General features: G+C 44.1%; 1 protein-coding gene across 7 annotated transcripts in view; it reads right to left on the bottom strand.

The window, feature by feature from the left end:
- Positions 1-1,303: 1,303 nt before the first annotated feature.
- MYO9A (myosin IXA) overlaps positions 1,304-19,684 on the bottom strand; it is a 455,456-nt gene continuing 437,075 nt past the window's right edge. For 6 of the 7 annotated variants that reach the window (XM_034783136.1, XM_034783134.1, XM_034783141.1 and 3 more), the window contains 9 exons: positions 17,366-17,558; positions 15,714-15,842; positions 14,407-14,512; positions 13,172-13,303; positions 11,475-11,598; positions 10,074-10,127; positions 5,072-5,274; positions 3,557-3,699; positions 1,304-2,909 (listed from right to left, as the gene is read on the bottom strand). In XM_034783136.1, the coding sequence (XP_034639027.1) occupies positions 2,434-2,909; positions 3,557-3,699; positions 5,072-5,274; positions 10,074-10,127; positions 11,475-11,598; positions 13,172-13,303; positions 14,407-14,512; positions 15,714-15,842; positions 17,366-17,558 (1,560 nt within the window). In that variant the 3' untranslated portion in view covers positions 1,304-2,433. The remainder of the gene's footprint in view (positions 2,910-3,556; positions 3,700-5,071; positions 5,275-10,073; positions 10,128-11,474; positions 11,599-13,171; positions 13,304-14,406; positions 14,513-15,713; positions 15,843-17,365; positions 17,559-19,684) is intronic. The other variant, XM_034783137.1, reaches the window with a different exon arrangement.

Here is a 19,684-nt window from a genome sequence, read left to right as displayed (position 1 = left end):
AATAAATAAATAAATCCCTTTAAAGAAATGCAGGTTCAACCAGCCGAGGAATATGCCAAAGTATTGCTCCCCCACCAGTGAAGTCCGAGAGGAAGGAATCATTAAACCTACTATTATTACAGGCCACTCCAGCAGACTGACTCATCCCCAGGGTACTCACCCATGTACAAAACCAGGTGTCCCATTGTTCACAACAGCTGCAAGTTCAGGAAGGGCCTTTCTGAACTGAGATATACTGTTGTGAAGCCAGGATGCGGACTTGGTTCTGTACTGGAATGCTACTGAAGGGAGGCAAGGGAAGGGGTTACTGGGAGTTGCATGATACTTCTAGTTCCATATTATGGAGGTAAAATAACAACCATTACCCAGCAATATTATGAAATGCAAATGTCTTTTCCCGTTACTTTTGGTTGCTAGAGAGAGAGGGGTCAGGTACACAAACCAGTGCTGCTATTCTGACACTGCTGTTCTAGATTTCTGATTAGGAGGATCAAGGTTAGAACCACATTTGGCTTCAGAACATTACCCAGTACAGAACTAGCAGGTTAACTTGCAGGTCCAATCCAGCATTTATTCAGCTAATTGTTCTAACTCGGGTCCTGAAGCCCCTTCTAATCAACTCCTCCTCTCAGCATCAGCAAATTCCTGGCTGCTTAGGGAAATGGACTGGCATCTGTAATTTCTCTGAATGATGCTCTGGGATTGCTGGTCTTCATCCATGTGACCGTGGATGCAGACTAACACGTAGGGACATCCCCATAAAGTTCCAAGTCACTAAGTGACCTCCTGGACTACTGCCTCTAAGCTTACTAATTAGATTCCTACAAATCTGTTTTTTTAAAAGTGTTACAGCAACATCTGTGCTGGTGGCAAGTCACAGGATGACATCATGAATGACAAATCTAGCCTTGATCTGACAGAATGACACTGCTCGTCTTACTCTAAAGAGATCTAGTGAGAACTTTTTAAACAAACATTTGTCACATACTTGCCTTGACGAAGGTATCACATTTACAGCGAGAGGTGCACATGCATCAGCTTCTCACATGTTCTAAGCAGTTTAGGCAGGTTGCTAATCTCACAAATGTTCAGTGAGCTGAGACATGGTGAATGGTGATGCACTATGGTGAAAAATGGTGCCATTTCTTTCCCTGCAATAATCTTAGGGGCTAATTCTACCTTCCCTCACGTCTCCCTTTCTTTTCCTGGCAAAAACATTCCATGTAGGGGGAAAATAAAAACCTTTAAAATATATATACAGTGAACTTCAGTAACCAGGATATTAACAAAAAGTAGTCCTTGATTTTTTTCTTTTTGCTTTTAATACTGATGATCTGAGAAAAGGGGAGAAAGTTGGTTAGGTCACATTTTAAAAACAGATTACTCTGGGAAAATTTCCTTAACACTTTTCCATGCATTTCCTTTTGATTTAACAATGCAATTAAAATAGTGCTGTTTTGTCTGCATGAGGTTGCTGCTTGGCTGAGAAGTTCCTGTCCTTCACTGGAACTGTTAACCATTGTTCACTTGGGTCAGTGTATACAAGTAGGCAGCACTGCAGGGTTGTGATGTGGCTGTAAATATTTTAGGTTTATATTTCTAAAGGTTCCTTTGTTTTTTAGAAATGCTTCTTTGTGCCTCGATCACAGGATTAGTTATGGCTATTGAAAATTCGGCACAAGTATTTGGCTTGAACTAACCAGGAGTCAAACTGGCATTAGTTTTCCTGACATCAACAACAACAAAAATAAAAATCACTCTCTTTTCATTGCAGGTCTGTGTGGTGTGAGTTTTGAGACATGCTCTGATTGTTTGAATGGAAATGATAGCTTTTTATTATCACCTGACAACAACATGGAGTGCATTATAAATAGCTCTGAACAAAGGGCTTGGTCTACTCTTTGCTGTGGTTCCTTGTAAGGAGGAGTTTATGCTTCATCCCAGCACAAACACACAGTCTGCAGCTTTCACATCAAGGTCAAGACACGCGTGGACCAGCTCCCCAAACTCCAAGATCCTGTTGGCGTTACCTGGCGGCTTGATTTTCCCTCTCCCCATTTCCTCTGCTCAGAAAGAGAAAGCCAGGGGCTGATGGGAAGTAAAAGAGCTCACCAGCAATTCTTCCCCCAATTTATTTTCTTTTGTTCTGAGTCCCCAGTCAGAAAAACCTGGCAGGTTTTGAGTTCCAAAATATTAAAAAGAGCTAAGGCCACTGCTGAAACTGTCCCCAACAGGCTTTTGTTAAGAGTTAGTCTCCTGCTCCCTGTAGCACTGGCAATGCAAGGTTGGAAGCCCAAGCAATTAGTGAATAAATGCTTTGCATGGGCAGCTGGCAGCAACTCTACAATGGTGGCGGTGATGATGTGGGGGAAGATAACAAAGGTGAGATGCTATCACTTGTCTGCAACAATGATGAGATTTGGGGCAACTGGTTCACACCATAAACTCATTGTTCCCAAAAAGCACCAGCTGCTGGGTGCTGCTGCAGTCTGCTTCAGTGTTTCTTTTTCGGCCTGCCCCAGCTGCCCTCTCTGGGAGCTCTTTGGTTTTCTGGGGTGAGTTTTTCACATTCTTCAGCTTCTGTTTGCCTTTCTCAGGGCTGAATGTCCCTCTGCTGGTGAACTGGGGCCTGTCATCCAGACCCCTAAGCTGCCCTGGTAACCCTTCAAGTCCCAACCTCTGCTCAGTGATATTGCCAGGAGCAACTGCTCGATAGAAGGGTGACTTGGAGTACATTTGGAATCGTTTCCTAGTCACATGAGGTAAGCAGGACGAGGAGGATGAAGATGGAGAAGAAACCGAAGAATCCACTGAGTCCAGAGAGTCTTGCTGCTTCCTCAGGTGCCTTCGCGACCTGCTCGTGGATTCAATCTTGACAGGCCTCAGCGAACTAAGTGCTAAACTTCTCTCTGATAGAAAGAGAGGGGAGGGGAATGAGAACAGATACACACAAGGCTGCATATACAGTTATGCATTTCCATGTAACTTACTATCTGAGAGTGAATTTGCTGGGCATGTCAGGGGGAACATATGTAATTAAACTGGAAAAGAGAAGTGACCAACCCATGGTGCCTACAGGTTAACATGTGAAATGGTTACCCACAGTGTCTGGGACAACCAGGGGTCTGACATGATTTCAGGCACAAAATGATTACATGATTTGCTGAAGTCCATTCACAAGTCAGTAGCAAAGCTAGGTCTCTCAGGCCTGTGTTTTAATCAACAGACTATGCTCCCTCTGGGGTGAAGATGGAGGGTGTCCCAGGCAGGGAATGCCACCTCCCAAGCAAATGCTTTAGCCCACTCTAGGATTAGGCTGCTCACAATTCTATGATTTGGGACTGGAGGAGTCTCAGCTGGGTTGTGGGACAGAGTTTGCACACGCATGAGTAGGACACGCAGTGCCGCTGCAGCACAGACTGGGAAGAAAGGGGGGGAAGTCTAAGAACCAGTCTAAAGCTTGAAGTGCCGATGCTGTTGCATGTATCAGTAGGCCCAGTTTTGCTGCACTGAATCAGTCTAGTAAGAAAACCTGTCAGAAGAGGACTGTGATTACCCGATCGATCAGAGATAGCCCCTTCAGAGTCAAAGTTCAAATTTTCAGAGCTATCCGCAGTGCCAATGGAAGCTTCAGACTCAAGGGTTTCGTCATCAGAGGCTCGGGGCTCCAGTGCAAGCATCTCAAAAGTCAGCTCCTCCCTGCAGAAAAGAACCCTAGTTGGTGAACCAGGACAAAGGTGGAGAGGAAGTAAACCAGTGCTGTGTAAGCAGGGAGACCCAGAAGGGCACTGGCTGGAGAGCTCGAGGGAAGCTGTGAAAACACAGTGTCAGGAACAGAACAACAACAAAGTTCAGAACCAAACACAGATATTGGGGTATCACAGTGGGAGGAAAGTGCAAGTGTCAGAGCTGGAGTCTACACTGGAATTAGTCCACCAGTGGTCATGGAGGCTTCCACTAGAGGAACCATCAGCAAGAACATCCCAGCTAATCCAAGTGCTGTGGCTGGACGTCTGTCAAGGGGCAGCTTCTCAGCCATCCCGTCCCCAGACCAGCACTTTAATGGTCATCACCAGCACCTTGAACTGCACCATTGTTGAGGCGAACAAAATGGCATCACAGCAGTCTGGCTTGGGGGTGACAAAGGCAAGGATGAGCCCTGCAAGGTCCACATTAGAGAAGATCAATCTCAGACTCCTGGCCAGAATCTAACAAGGCCCCAAGGCTGGAGAGCCAAGTTAGCAAGGGGGAAGGGCTGTACACCCTCAACAGCTGATGCAGACAAAGTCTATGATCATTACTCTGCATCTGGGCTGTCTTTCACCCAGATCCAGATCAGTCAGACAGCCGCAGTAACAAGGTTGTAGAATCTCCATTAGAGGAGAAGGAATCAGACTGAGGTCGCCGCAGCTCAGAATGTTTCACCATCTCCCCTAGTGGCTCCCCACACACACTGGGCAGGAAGGGTGACCGGATGGAATCCTGACGGAAGTGTATGTCAGGGCTCTTCAGGAAGAAGAGCATTTACTTAGCATTAGCCTCTGGCTTCTCCTGCATAGAAAGGAATGAAACCAAGGGCTACACTGCCAATTCCAGTCAGTTCAACAATACTTCACATTCAACGAAAGGAACCACCGCTGATCTTCTAATGATCAGCATGGACACATCACCTTTCCCCATTGCTAACTGACATCCATGTAGTCTCTATTCCATACCAGTTCTAAAACTCTTTTTCTGGCAATGTGCCTCAATCTTGACCTGCAATTCCGCGCAAATGCACCCCTATCCTTCAGCACAAATGCACCTCAATCCCGACCTGCAACACGACTTGCCTTCAGTTTTGGGTACCCTTCATAGTATTGCTGATGCACCTCACCCTGGTGTGCAGACATTGTTAATCGTACAAAATGTTGTGAAGTGGAGAACATTTTTCAACAGGTATCAGAGTGGGACCAAATTTGTGTCACCTGTGGCTCTAAGAGGATCTGAATTTAAGATTCCAGATTCCCAACATTAATTGTCCACCTCTGGAGCACTGAGCCCTTCCACCCCTCCATTCCCTGTGACTCACTTTTCCTTCTGCAAGCTCTCGATCTGCTCAGTCAGCACCCTCTCCTCTTGCTGCATAGCTGCCTGCTGCTGATCTGTGACATCCATCTCCATTGCCTCCTCACTACTCATGGTCTCTTCAGAAACATCAGACACGGAGGGTAATCGCACTGAAACAGGAGATGTTGGACTGGGGAAAGTTCCACGCCTTAGACGTCCTTTGCCCTGCAGGTAAAAACCCAAATCAACAAACTTCATGCCACTATCACCAAACCTTGCAGGCATGTCATGGTACATTTTAGACTGACAGTGTTCTTCCCCCCTTTATCTCCAGTACCAAGAATGGAGGAAACAACTTCAGCAACAAGTGCTTAGCACATGTACACAGTCCACAACACCAGTTACAATGCATGACAATCAAGGACATCTCAAAGCTCACAGCAGGCTGGCTGGGGGGACATAAATGTTTTGTGTGTTCAGAAAAGGACAGATGAAACTTTTTAGTGACATGCACATCGGACTTCCAAAGTCAAAGACAACAGAATGTATTTTTACAAGCCCAGGCTGTAAGACAGGAAGCCTTCAGTCTGCCAAATCACAATGCTGGCTCGGGGTGAGAACATCCTGAACATTGTACACAAAACGTTGGCGTGCACAGTCCTAAACCATCCCATTCTTTGCGAAAAACAATCCCACTATGCACACAAAACGATATGGATAACACTATCCAATGCGAACATTCAGCTTAGCGCGCTGGGGAGTTGCTCTCCGTACACAACACACACTAGGGAGCTCAAATGATGCTAAGTGCAAAAGCCAACTACAAAACCATGGCTGTACTTTTAGTCCTCGCACTGTCTGTGGAAATGAGAGGTCCAATATTAAAATAAGCAGAGAGGCCAGTTAAAGCACACACTAGCTCCTTACATCAGGAAAAGGGAATGAGGAGGCAGAGGTGCCACTGTGTGAAATAAGGTAAGGGGAAAGATGGCAGAGCAGTGAAACTGTTCAAGAGAAAATCTCTAAGCATCCTTCAGAGCTATGAATAACTACTAGACTGCTGATCAAGCAGTGTACAACTCCAGCCGACTGGGTAACTATTCTGATATGAAGTAAGCAGAGGCGCTATTATTTCAACTTATAATAGTTTGAAAACTGCCAGCTAGTTATGTAAGATGATTCTTCCTTGCTGTAATTTTTGGGAGGAATTTTTAAAAGTAGGTAAGAGACTTCAGAGCAGAAGTCCTATGGATTTGCAATGAGACCTGTATTCCTAAATCAACTTAATTTCTTTGGAAAGCCCAACCTAGTGAGTAAGCTCAGTATCTTCAGATCTTCACAGACTCACTCAGTGCACTGAAACTCACATTAGAGCTGCTGGCTCATTATATTAACTACTACTTGATCAGCAGCCCAGTATACAAATACCCCCACTTTCAATATTAGAACATTAACTGCAATGTTCTGTTAATTCCTATGGGATCATAAATGTTACTATGGTATGTTTGGTGTCTTCCATTAGTGTGGGAATTACTGTGTCAATCTTCACACCCCATAAACTGAAGATGCTGCAGTTTTGCATGCATGACTCATGTGAGCCAGTGGTTTCTTTCCCTACCAGGACTGGAACCCCAACCCATTGAAAAGGAATGAGGAAAAAAGAGTAACAAAGATATTGTATGTAGAGCTGGGCTATATTTTACCTTTCCTAGTACCAGATGCCTCGGTTTGCCTCATGGGGACAGAGAAATAACAGGTTTCTTTGGACATAAGACACAATGAAGAGACTAATCTCCTCTCAGTTCCACGTGAATATGGGAACTTTTACCATTATGAGAAACACTTTGCATTTTACTCTTCGGATTCATAGAGTTTTAGGGCAGAAGGGATCATTAAGTCTGACCTTCTGTATAAAACAAGACACTACATTTCACCCACTTATCTCTGTATTGAGTCCAGTAACATGTGTTTCGCTAGAGCATCTCTTCCAGAAAGACAACCTAGTCTTGGTTTGAAGACATCAAATGCTGGAGAATTTAACACATCCCTTGGTAGTTTGTTCTAATGGTTAATCACTCTTACTGTTAGCAAAAATATGCCTTATTTCTCATTTTAATTTGTTTGACTTCAGCTTCTGGTCATTGTTTCTTGTTCTGCCTTTCTCTGCTAGATTAAAGAGCCCTTCAATTCCGGGGATTGTCTCCCCATAAATATAATTATACAATCAAATCACCTATTGATCTTCTTGATAAACTAAACAGATTTTGCTCTAAGTCTCTTTGTAATGGTTCCTCCCTTATGCTCTGAAAGCAAAAAACCACTGTTTTGAACGAGAATGTGGGGAGAGGTATTTTTTTTCCTAAGCGCTGCACAGGCTTTGAGTTGTCCAAATCTCATTCATGTCAATACAAATTGTACTGCTAGAACTTCAGATACTGCTTTGTCCCACTTAATGATTCCTGAATCTACAGAATCTGGTGCTCCAATTACAAACCCAGGGCCTTTCCCTACACACTGCACTTTCTGCTGCTCATCATGTATTTTGGGGATAGAGTGAGCAGATCCAGATGGGATTTTGCAGACTCTTTTTTATTCCCCCCCTTCACTTTTGAGTTGGATGTCAGATTGGGGCATTTTGTTGTATTTGTCATTTCTAAGACATGGGAAGTGACTATTCCAATCTACTCATCACTGGTGAGGCCTCATCTGGAGTACTGTGTCCAGTTCTGGGGACCACACTTTAGGAAACATATGGGCAAATTGGAGAGATTCCAGAGAGCTAGAAAAACGATGAGAGGTTTAGAAAACATGACCTGTGATGAAAGGTTGGGCATGTTTAGTCTACAGAGAAGAAGGCTGAGGGGGAGATAACAGTCTTGGTTGTTATAATGAGATGGTGATCAATTGTTCTCCATGTTCACTGGGTCTTGGACAAGAAGTTATTGGCTTAGTCAGCAGCAAGGGAGATTGAGGTAAGATATTAGAAAAACTTTACAACTTTAAGGATGCTGAGCACTGGCACAGGTTAGCTAGGGAGGTTGTGGAATCCCTGAAATTGGGGGTTCTTAAGAACAGTTTGGACAAACATCGGTCAGGGATAGTCTAGGTTTACTTGGTCCTGTCTCAGTGTGGGGAGATGACCTCTTAAAGTTCCATCTAGCCCTACATTTCCATGATTCTATTCTCTAGCAGCAGAGCAACCTGCTCTATGGTTGGGGCCAATGCTGTTCCAAGGTTAGCCTCCAGGAGAGGCTCAACTACCATCAGGGCATCATATCACCTCAATTCTGAAGACAAAGAATCACCACCTGTCCCCATTTGCAAAGGTAGAAACAGTCCCAGTAGTCACCCTTGACCCATATTCCATCCATGCCACAAGGCATTTTTTTTTTAAAACAGTGAGGGTGATTAACCATTGGAACAAACTACCGAGGGATGTGGTAAATTCTCCAGCATTTGATGTCTTCAAAACAAGAGTGGGATGCCTTTCTGGAAGAGATTCTCTAGGGTAAAAGTTACTTTAACTATATCATGTACATTAATGCTACTGATGGAAAAAGTCAAAAGCTAAAAGCTTTGTAGTCAACATAAGTGTGCCTTGGGTTAATGCCTGTTATTCACCTGAATCAATCTAGCACTTTGCTGGACCCATCTGAGAAAGGCAAAGGACACAGCTGCTCTTTAATGTGTGTGTGTTTTAAAGATGGATAGCACTACAGGCTCCTACAGACAGACCCTTAATGAGAATGCTGCAGCACAGACACGAACATGAATGAAGGAACTGCAGAATACATCGACCAACACAAGAAATTAATGGCAGCATAGCTCAGATTCTGATCTTCTAATCAGTCCCCAAATGCTTGGCACTGCTAAGTATGTAAAAGGGCGAGGAGATACTGTGGCTGTGAGTAAACAGGTGTATTGTCTTTCACGTTAAAGTACTGTTGCAAAGACTGCTCTCCTCATCCATCACAACGTGACCATCCTGCCAAGCAAGAGGCAGGAAGTAGCTGCTTCTGATGCGCTACAGACTGTAGCAGGAGTGAGGAAAAAATAAAAGATCCATCAATTGGATCCATAAATTAAAAGCTGAAGGTTGGAAGTGCCAAGGTCTGAACATCACGGTGCATTTGGCTTCAGGTGTAGGGAGGGGCGAGAGGAAAAGTGGGGCCTCTTTTCCTGCTCAGTTCTCCTAGATTGCTCCTAGAGCTGCACTACCCTGCTTTAGCCATGCTGCATTAGCTGGGACAGGCATCTGGGGGGCATCCATCCACTGTGGTACGAAATGATGGCAGAACTGAAGCAGCTGGAACAACTCGGAGGGGTACTGTGTATAAACAGACACACATGAGTAAAGAAAGAGGTGTGAGGGAGGAAAGAGAAGGAAAAAGAAGGGCTTGGATGAAAACAGAGGGGAGGGAAGAAAAGAACAGAACTAGAGGTAAAGAGAAAATGAATGGAACAAGGAACACAATAGAAAGGACAAGAATGACAAAGCTGACTGAAGCAGGGTTAATTAGAGACTCAGGAGAGAACTCTGCAGCAAACAGAGGCCTCTGTTGGCTAAGTGATGAGGATTCCCCCAGCTATTTTCATTTGTTAGTGCTGATCCTCCATCCTCTCGGAGAAGGTTTGTGTGATTTGCCAGGTCAAATCACCCCTCCAAAGAGCAGCATGCAGGAGCAGTGGCGTGACTAGGAGAGTGCACACAGACAGAGTACAAGAGCAGCCTTTGGAGAAGCGGACCAGTGAATTGCAGTAACCAACTGCAGTTGCTGAGGGCTATTTCATCAACCACTGGGCATCAGTTCCTACTCGTGCTCTAGCGCATCCTCCAGGACAGGGGGACCTTAGGGTGCTCCCTACTGAGAGAGAAATGAAAAGTCAGTCACTGAGGTGGGTCCTGCACAGGAATGAATGGGCAGAGTCAAACAAGGGCCTGTGGCATGGTGCTTGAATGAGCGGAGGGTTACACACAATGATGGGATGCAGCTGTCATGGAGTGCGATGCAATTAATACATACCGGGATTGAATTGCGGGTTATGCTCATAAATCTAACTGCAATTAGTACAGGTTTCTGGATTAGAGAGGACATGAAAAGGAAAGCAGAAGGTTAGAGTGCACATGCCATTGCCCCCTTAAAAGAACTTCTAGAGTCTTTTAATGTCATGAGTGAGTCAGCTCTCTGCGGCATCAGCAACAACGCACAGCTGAGCCACAAGCTTTGCAAAATAACTGTTGAAGCGCCTGTTTGGAGCAGATTTAGCATTGGCTGCAATTCACAAAGCAGAATTCCTGATAGGACATGCCACAGGAGGATACTGAGTCTTTATAAATGGAGAGCCTGCTCTTCCTTTCAGCAGCACAGATCTGGGTTGACTGTCCTGTGATGAATCAGTCATTCTCTCTCATTCTATAAGCAGAACACAGCACACGAACAGACTGTTGCTTGTTCGGCTTACAGTAAAGGGGGACACAGGTCGATTCAATTCCCAGACTCTGCCTCTCATTCATCTACCCAGTTGGGTGTGTGAAAGCCAAATGAGCTGGTATTCCAAACTCCCAGAAAGGCAGTGGGGGAAAAAGAAAGTGACCCTTTATAGTCAGCTCAGTTCAGTCCTCGCTGCTGAAGGCAGTACTAATGAAGTGACTTGCATACAGGGAGTCAAAGCAAGGGCTTGGTTAAAGGCAGCTTCACTCCGGATTCCCCCTGACGTTATGCGGGGGGGAAACAAGTGAAGGGTTTTAACACAGTGGGCAGTACCATACAGCAGGCCACTGTGGGATTAGGGGACTTTAGTGCAGGAGTGAGGAGGTCATAAACAGAGCCAGCAAAGAGTTGATTAACATAGGATAAATTAGTCCAAATTTGCAAAATATATCCCAAAAATGTACAAATGAGCCTGTGAAATCCAGAGACCACGTTTCTGTGGCACTTTCCTTTAGAACTCTTGACAGGCACCATTCCCGTCTCCTTTGGTATAAATGTGTGGCTCGGGAAATGCAGGGAGCCAAGTGCAGGGCTGAGGTTCAGTCTCTCTGTTGGCCCTAGATATGAGGCTTTGGGAGCTGTAAGAGGCTAGGGAGATTGAAATAGGCAGGAGAAGATCAGGGGAGATTAGTCTGAGTGAAAAGGAGAGGAAAGAAAGGGGCTGGCTTATCAGTACCAAATTATTCTCTGACTTTCAATTTAGTACCATGCACATTCTTCTCAGTTACAACAGACACACTGAATAAACTATGCAAATACATAATAGCTGCACGGACATGAGATTCTCCTCTGAATTTTATGTAAAAAAGGAAGTTATGATCAATAACATGGCTGGAGAGACCAGTCCTCCTAAAACAAAGGAAAGGTCTGGTCCATTTTTTCCTGACAAAGGAACAGAACATACTACCAGCTCAACCCCATCCCAAATCTTACCATTGATCTGCGGATCAAAGACAGCCTGCTTTTTGCTTTGTTCTCAGCAAACTCCAGGCTGTTGATGTCCTTGAGACGAGCCCTGTATTTATTCATCTGCTCTACGACAATCAACTCCACACAGCTGCAAAAAGGAAAAAAGAAAGTGGTAAAATGGGAGCATAAAACTCTGGCTGTGTTTGAGCTGGCCATGTCGCCTAAGTACTAGAGCCCTACAATGGCAGAGAGGGGAAGGGACATGTGCTCCAATTCTCTTGCTTCGTGGGCTGGAAACGAATGGTGTGGTTGAAATGCCCCAAATGGTGGTAGGCAGGAGAGCTAAACTAGAGGAATAAAGGGAGGGCTCCCCAAGGGCTCCATCAGGGAAACAGGTCCTTCCCCTGGAAAGGAAAATACCCACCCAGGTTAGGAAAGCACAGCATGTTCAAATGAAAGGCTGAAAGAATGGCCATTTCTGCGCTATCAATATCTATTTGTAGACACACACACTTGTGCTTGTTTGCATCCAAGCAGGTCAGGCAGTCGCATGGCAATGACAATGATTAGGTGTCTTGGGCAGATATTTTGTTTAATACCAACAGTATTGTTTTCTGGAAGAAATCCTTTTAGAGCAGTAATGATACAAGGCGGTGTATATGAGTCAAGTTACAAAGAAACATCTTCTTACAAGGAACCTTTAGAAGAGTGATTCAAAGTAATTTTCACATCTGTAGGCAGAAGAATTGCTTCTAGGAGAGAGAATCATAGATTTGAAGGCCAGGCATGTTCATGTAGTCTGGTCTCCCGCATAGAATATCATCAAATGATTCCTGCATCAACTATCCATCCTAGGTACTTGTCTAACCCCCAGTGCCCTATTATTTGAGCTTCTCACAATCTAACATGTTTATTCTTAAAACTCCAGCTGAAGTCAAAAACATCCCCGGAGGGCTCCATTACAAACCCTTCCCACCCATTGGATGATGATTCCCTATTTACAATTACTTTGGAGATATCAGTTAGCCAATTTTCAATCCATTTAATATTTGCTGCACTGAATTTGTATGATGTTAATTCTTTAATCAGGATGATCTGTGGTACTAAATTAAATGCCCGACTGGAATCTAAGTCTACGATATCAACGTAGTTACCTCTGCCAACCAAACCTGGCATCCAATCAATAACCGATATCAAGTATGTTTGATAAGACTTATTTTCCATAAAAAACTGTGTTGACTGGCACTAATTACACTGCCATCCTTCAATTCTTTACTGGTTACATTCCACATCAGCTTTCCCGTGATTTTGCCTGGGACTGATATTGAGCTAACTGGCCTATAGTTACCCAGATCATCCTGTTAATCCTTTTTAGATACTCGCACATTAGCTTTTTGTACAGTCCTCTGGAACTTTCCCATTACTCCAGGATTTGTTAAATATCAACATCAATGGCTGAGAGAGCTCACTGTCCCATTTTTTAAAAACTCCTGGGTGCAGGTTATCCAGTCCTGCAGTTTTTAAAAGGTTTAACTTTAGTAGCTGCTAGTTACTGATGGAATAGACAGTATTTCATTAAGGCGATTTATTTGCAAACCAGTGATGTGTTTGTAGCTGTCATTCTAGAGCACATTAAAGTGCATTACTCAGGGATCATTTGACTGTACTGACATTACCTCATTAAAGGATTTACTCTAGAAGTTGTAATACTGTATTCTTACGTGGTTGTTTTACTGATGTCCTGAACACTCTGCAGTGGGTCAGTTGTGTCAGGACAGCGCAGAATACAGGGAGCAAATACAATGGCCAGGGCATTAGCTGACATTCGATTGGTCTCTTCCTGCAGAGCAATCCTAAACGATAAACAAAAAAACAGCAAGGGTTAAAGGTTGCTCCAATTCACCTAACACTGGCAGGAAATACCCCTGTAGAGAAACGGAAAGAGAACAAAATACAAATTCAGAGTAGGGCAGGGAGAGGAGTGCTGTATATGCACATGAGATCTGGAGGTCATTGCTAGGGGAAGATTTTCCACAATATTATATAGCTTTGAAGTGAAGAGCTTTAATTTGTTGTATCTGGTAAGGAACTAGACCAACAGATAGCTCTACAAGGATGTAAATATTATACCAGACAAGGGCAAAAAGGTAAGACAATGGACACTGAGTGAACCATGCAACATGCCATGATGTTCTCTAGGAAATCTTTTGTTTTGACCTACTTAACCTATTTTCCAAAAAGGACTAAATACAGTGCAAGTTTATTACAGTTGCAAGCAACTCACTTAGCCATCAATAAGCTATGCCTTAGAAACAGAGCACAGATGTGTCTAAATGCATGTAGATGGCTGGAAACTTCACAGATTGTAACACAGTGACTATAGCCTGAACTAGATATTGTCTAAGCTCATGTAAAAGCATCACACATGATCCCTAGACCCTCAATGTTCAAACTAAATGATGCAACATGTGGCAGTACTGTGATCCACTGCAATCTTACTGCACGTCTCAGCTGGTTAGGTCTATGGTATGGAACCATGTGTTTGTAACCAGCTGAGACCTACAGTGGTTGCCTTCTCAGCAAGTCTACAACATTTGTTGCTATTACGAAAGGGAACTTGTATATAAAAAGAAGAACATTATTGCCATTAGCTATCAATGAGAGCATTGTCTGGAGAAAGAGCTCTTGGGTCCAGAGCATTAAAGCCATTTCAGAATTTAAAGCATTCCCTTGTGAAGTTTCACTCCCCTTTTTTCCTACAAAAGTACTTGGATCACATAGGCCCATGTTCAAGTACTTTTACTCATGTAGAACAGTACCTTGTTCCAGTGGAACTATTCATGGAGTAAGGTGGTACTTATGGGGAGTAAGTGTATCAGAATCAGGCCCCTAGTGAGGAAGGAGAAGAGAAAGAGTGGCTGCAGTATGACGATCCCATACGGTGGTCTGCCATTACCTCACAAGGTGAAAGATGAGGCGTTCCAGGGTACTGAGGTGGGTGCGAGAGAGCTGATCAATGACAGAGTACACACCTCGGATGGTCTCCTTCCTCTCCTGCAGGCCTGGAGAGAGCACAAACAGTTACACATATTACGGCAACTTCCCCATAGTGTCTTCTGCCATATTTACTTGCGAAGGTAGTGTGAATGGCCCAGTACAGGGGAGCTGTGCAGGAGGCCAGTGCACAGAGACAGGGATGACAACTCCCTCCTCTCCCTGCCTATACAAGCAGGCCCCCTTTGCAGGTCCCTCAGATAGCAGTATCCTATGCAAAAAACATGAGCATAAGACACTGATTTCTTTTAAACAGATTCCAAAAGAGTTGGGAGGTGAATAATAATGATATCTCCTGGGGCACGTCTATGCTGCACACTCTGCTCTGCTCACCATCAAAATCATATGCTACACACCACCCTAGCACGGGCAGAAATAGCAATGTAGATGGCGAGGCACTGCTTAGGTGAGTAAAGACGTGCATGAAGGCTGTGGGGATATACCCTACACCCACTGCTTAATTTTTAACGAAAGAGGTGCCGGGGCTCAAGCTTTTTTTTTTTTTTTTTTTTTTTTTTTTTTAAACTTTCACACGGCAAGCCCAGAGGTACCAGGGCTATGAACGGCAAAGGCTTTGACTACTATAACAGTGTAAGGGATTAGTTTGTGTCACAGTGCTGTCTGTGGCTACATGGCATAGTGAAAAGTAGGCTGTGTCCATGCTGCAGTGCGTACCTACATGTCAGTGAAAGGCTCTGGCAGGGGGAGGCTGCAAGGAAACGCTTCAGCAGCAGAGAGCTGCTGGAGCAGATGTGCCGCTCAGCCCTGGCAAGTCTTGGCACAAATTAAGCACCGCCTACACGGCTCTCTAAATGCCAAAGTCGTTCCTCCCGGCTACACTGCTATTTTTAGCAGTGTCATCACCCCCGATGGAGTCTTTCCCTGCTGCACGGAAAGACCCTGGCAGTTGGAAAAGGCTCTAAGAGGGAGGCAGGTGGGAGAGGCTCCAGCACTGTGTTGCCAGTAACGTCATAAAAGATGACAGATCATCAAAATGACTTTTTGGACTCAAACACTCTGTACAATTGGCACTTGTACAATCGTACAAGCACACAATCTACTTGCTTGCTGCTTGTCATGACAATGGTGATGATAAAACTAAAGTAAAAAAAGACTGCTTGTTCTAGGTTTGGTACCTGCAGCTAACTGTACCTTCCCCGTCTTGGGTTTTGTGTGTGATTGTATAGGATTTGTATGGACCTTCCTTACCCATAGCTCGCAGAAATTCCTCGTAGAGTTCGAAGGTCATGAGGGGATTGGGCAAATCTCTCAACCACTGTTTGAACACACTGGCAATGACATGAATGTTGTAGTCATCTAGATTCACGTTGTCAATATCTGTTCACCGAGGCAAGTGAGTGGGGGGAGTGGAAAAGAAACCAAAGAAAAATCAAATGATCAGTTTTGATCCAGTAAACAAGACAGTGTTTTCATGTCAGTATTGGAACTGGCTATTACCGAACCACTGTTCTTGGACCAACTTCTGTGGGTGAGAGAGGTCCTGAGGAAGAGCTCTGTGTAGCTCAAAAGCTTGTCTCTTGCCAATAGATGTCAGTCCAATAAAAGCTATTACCTCACTCACCGTCTCTCTACTATCATGGGAGTGGTCAGATGTTCAGCTGCGTGTGTGTGTTCCCTCTGTGTGCCGCCCCAGCCCGGCAAAGACAACTGGCATGGCAGACTTCAAAAGCGAACCGCCCAATGACCACAAGATCCGTTAAGGTACAAAAGCACCCAGCCAGGGTTATTGTCGATGAAGCACAGTACTAGTATCCTGCACTAATACATGTATACCCATAACAATGGACAAGCTCAGTGAACGGCGGGACTTTCCGTTCCTCCCTAGGCTAGATAAAGACACTGCCCCTGAGATACATTTTTATACACAGATACAAACAAGTTACGGATTGCTCCTCTGATAGTTGACATCCTCTGATGTCACCACCCACCACCTTGTACATTTCTATCCATCACATTGTCATCCTGACCGTATCTTTAGGCGGGGTCAGCGTGTTCCTGTTATCTTTGGGGAATGTGTTTGTACCATTCTTGGTATGGGGTGTTCTGGTACCACCCTTCTGGAACGTGTTTGTATGTGTGTTTTGTGCTTAGCACTCAGGAATGTGTGTTTATGCAATATCAGCCCTGTTCTTGCCAGATTCTGTGAGCAGGGCCTGCCTCTAGCTCACAGCCTGATTTTGTTTTATATCAGCAAAGTTTTGACCGCTACTTTAGCCCAGCCTTCAGGCCTCATATCAGGCCTCTGATACACAGGCTTATGTCTCAGGCTCTCTTCCTACTACAGTGGGCAGAGCTACAACAACACTGCATAGTACTAACTACTGTCATATGAAAAACAGGTATTAATACTGTAACAACCACAGATCACACAGTGCACAACAGCACAACCTTGGCACCTGGTTTTTAATATGACCATGTTAAAACCCTTGTAGTGAAAGGAGCCAGTTTTCCAGGGGTGAAAGCCTTTAGACAGAATTTGTAAAGCACTTTGAAAGTCTAGGTGATGTTGATAAATACGAAGCCTGGCTAACGTAGCTTTTTCTCCCAATTTCTTTTTATGATATTTTTTGCACACTTGTGCACAAGAGGAGGATAAAACAAGAAAGAATTAAACAGTTCCACAAGACGGGAGGGCTCTAACACAGTGCAGACTTTTGGTGAAGGCTAGTATTAGAGAAATGTCTGTACTTTCATGGTACCAAAAGCCAGAGTCTATGGTGGGGGAAGGGAAAAGGGTTCCTTTGCTTTGGCCCCCTTTAGATGACATGAATTCTCTTTTCACAGAGGTTCTTGGCTGTCCCTTTCACTCCCCCTCTGAGACATTCTCTTTTTCATCTTACCTGTGTCAAGACCCTGTCGGAGCTCCTTTATCTTATTGGTTGAGCCTGACTTCCTGTAAATGCCCTCGGTGTACAACCCATGCATTTCAATGTAGTTTATGAGCTTCTCCACCACCAGTGGCACCGCTCGCTCCTCATTGGTCAGTCGGGAGAGCTCAACTCCAAACTGTCGTGACGAAAGCTCGGGATCATACTGATGTGGAGAAAGAGATTGATTTCTTAATTCCTTTTCAAAGGTCTCAATGCAATGCTGCTCACAGCGCAGTAAACTTAGGGATGTCTTGGGACTGAACCTCTCAATGTATGCAATGCAATTTGACTGCCGTTCAAGATGCAGTTCACATTTTTAAACAAAGTTAACTGGATTATTTGCAAATTAATCTAGTAAATCTAACTGAGCACAAGGGATGAGAGGAAAGGCCTGTACACTGCCCTGTAAATCCAATCTTTCCCATGGGCTTTCTTGGTCACTGTAGCTATCCCTATGTTCACTCTGCTGTGCCTGCAGCACTGCACACTGCTACAAAGACCAGCAAATGTTCATAGTTAAGGCTTGCAACGGGGCTGTGCTCAGAAAAATGGCTCTGTAAAATGGCCCATTGGTACTCTCCTTGGGTCTTCCGAGTCATTATTTGCTTCATGTACTGACATTTTTACTGTAGAACCAACACAGCTGTGCAACAGTGTCTGCTTCATGCCTCACTGACAAAATTGCCTGGTGATGATACATGAAGGAGAACACACTTGGGCTTGATTCTGAGATCCCTAGATGAACTTACAGTGCTGACAGTTAAAAAATGGCTTTGAGCAAGTGTGACCTAGAAGCCATTAAGAGAGAAAGAGAATCAGTAAAAGATGCTGACATTCTCTATTTTTACAGAGTCACTTTCCTGACTAGAACTGCACTTTAGAGACTCAACATTCAGCAAACAATTAGATCACATTCAACCTGAATGAGAGATTCTGGTTGGATAAAGTCAAAAGACTGAGAAAAACTTTTCACACAATAATGCACAGATCCACTTAGAAGGCTTTGAACATATGGACTGTATGTTCAAACACAGCATGGGTAGTGATCCAACCAGAACAATGAATGAGAAAGTAGGTGTGTGGCTTGGTTAGACCTCTGACCAGTGCCACGCTTCCATGTCTGCTTCTTCTCATTCACTGTTACCATGGCACAAATGAAAACAACAAGAGGGGAATGTCCAGGGGAGGTTTCCACACTGGATAGACCTCCATGCAAGAACACACCAGGAAGAAATGGTGACAGCAACTGGTTTTGATCTCGTGTAAAATTCACAAGCTATTGTACTATCATCTCTTAATCTTTTAGTGCCAGGATTGGGCTGTTCCTATAGCTAACATCAAGTGCTATAACAAAAACTCTAACTTTTGCTGTCACTGTGTTCAACTGCCAACATTGGCATAAAATGCATTAGTGCAAACTACAAGGTCCATCAAAGCAAATACACTGCTAAGATAAGCTTGATGCTCTATTAGTTCCATCATAAGCCTAAATGAAAAGTCACCAGGTTCTGCATAAAGTTAAAAAACAACTAGGAAATCTGCTGTTACCTTTTGGATAAAGGGCACCTTCTCAAAATATACCAAATGGCACCGACCTTCTCAGCGGATGCACTGTGAAAATTTAACCCTTAGCAGCCTGGATCCATCCATCCATCCATCCATAAACAAATTAACAAATGCAAATGATCTAACCATTTCTGATCAGTACCTTGGACTGGTATTTATTTTTCAGACTCCAAATTTTCCTGGGCATTAGCAAGCAAGATTTTTAAAGATGAACTTGGCGAATACATTAATGTCACTTCACTAGAGTTCAGGAAATGAATTCACACCAAGTAGTTATTTTATTTTAGCAGAGTTTTCTTGGACTGAATTCTTTCATTTCCTGCTCGCTGCATTTCTGGCTGTGTGCCACTGAATTGTGGCCAAAGCAGTAGGCCTGGTTTGGTGAACCAACAGCATTAGAATCAACTTTTCGTTTTCCTGGGCAGAAGGGGAGGGAGGTGGCATGTAGCAAAGATATCAATTCTCATTCATATTAGCATAAAACACACAGGTTCAGGCTGAGATTGTAAGGATACAAAATGCTTAACCATGTAAAGCAACTCCATTCTCTTGGAAACACCAGAGAGATGCATTTATCCCTGTCAGAGTATCACAGGCTGCTATTTGTTTATCATCATGGATCCAGCTCCCTCAAATACACTGCAGAGATTCAGTACATGCACTGTCAGGGTAGGGAGTGGGGGATGGCTGAAAAATGATGTTAAAGTAAATACATTCAAATGT

The sequence above is a fragment of the Trachemys scripta genome, chromosome 10 (assembly GCF_013100865.1).
Source record: "Trachemys scripta elegans isolate TJP31775 chromosome 10, CAS_Tse_1.0, whole genome shotgun sequence".
Taxonomy (NCBI): Eukaryota; Metazoa; Chordata; order Testudines; family Emydidae; genus Trachemys; species Trachemys scripta.
The sequence above is the reverse complement of the archived record's forward strand: the minus strand, read 5'-3'. Positions and strand labels throughout refer to the sequence as shown.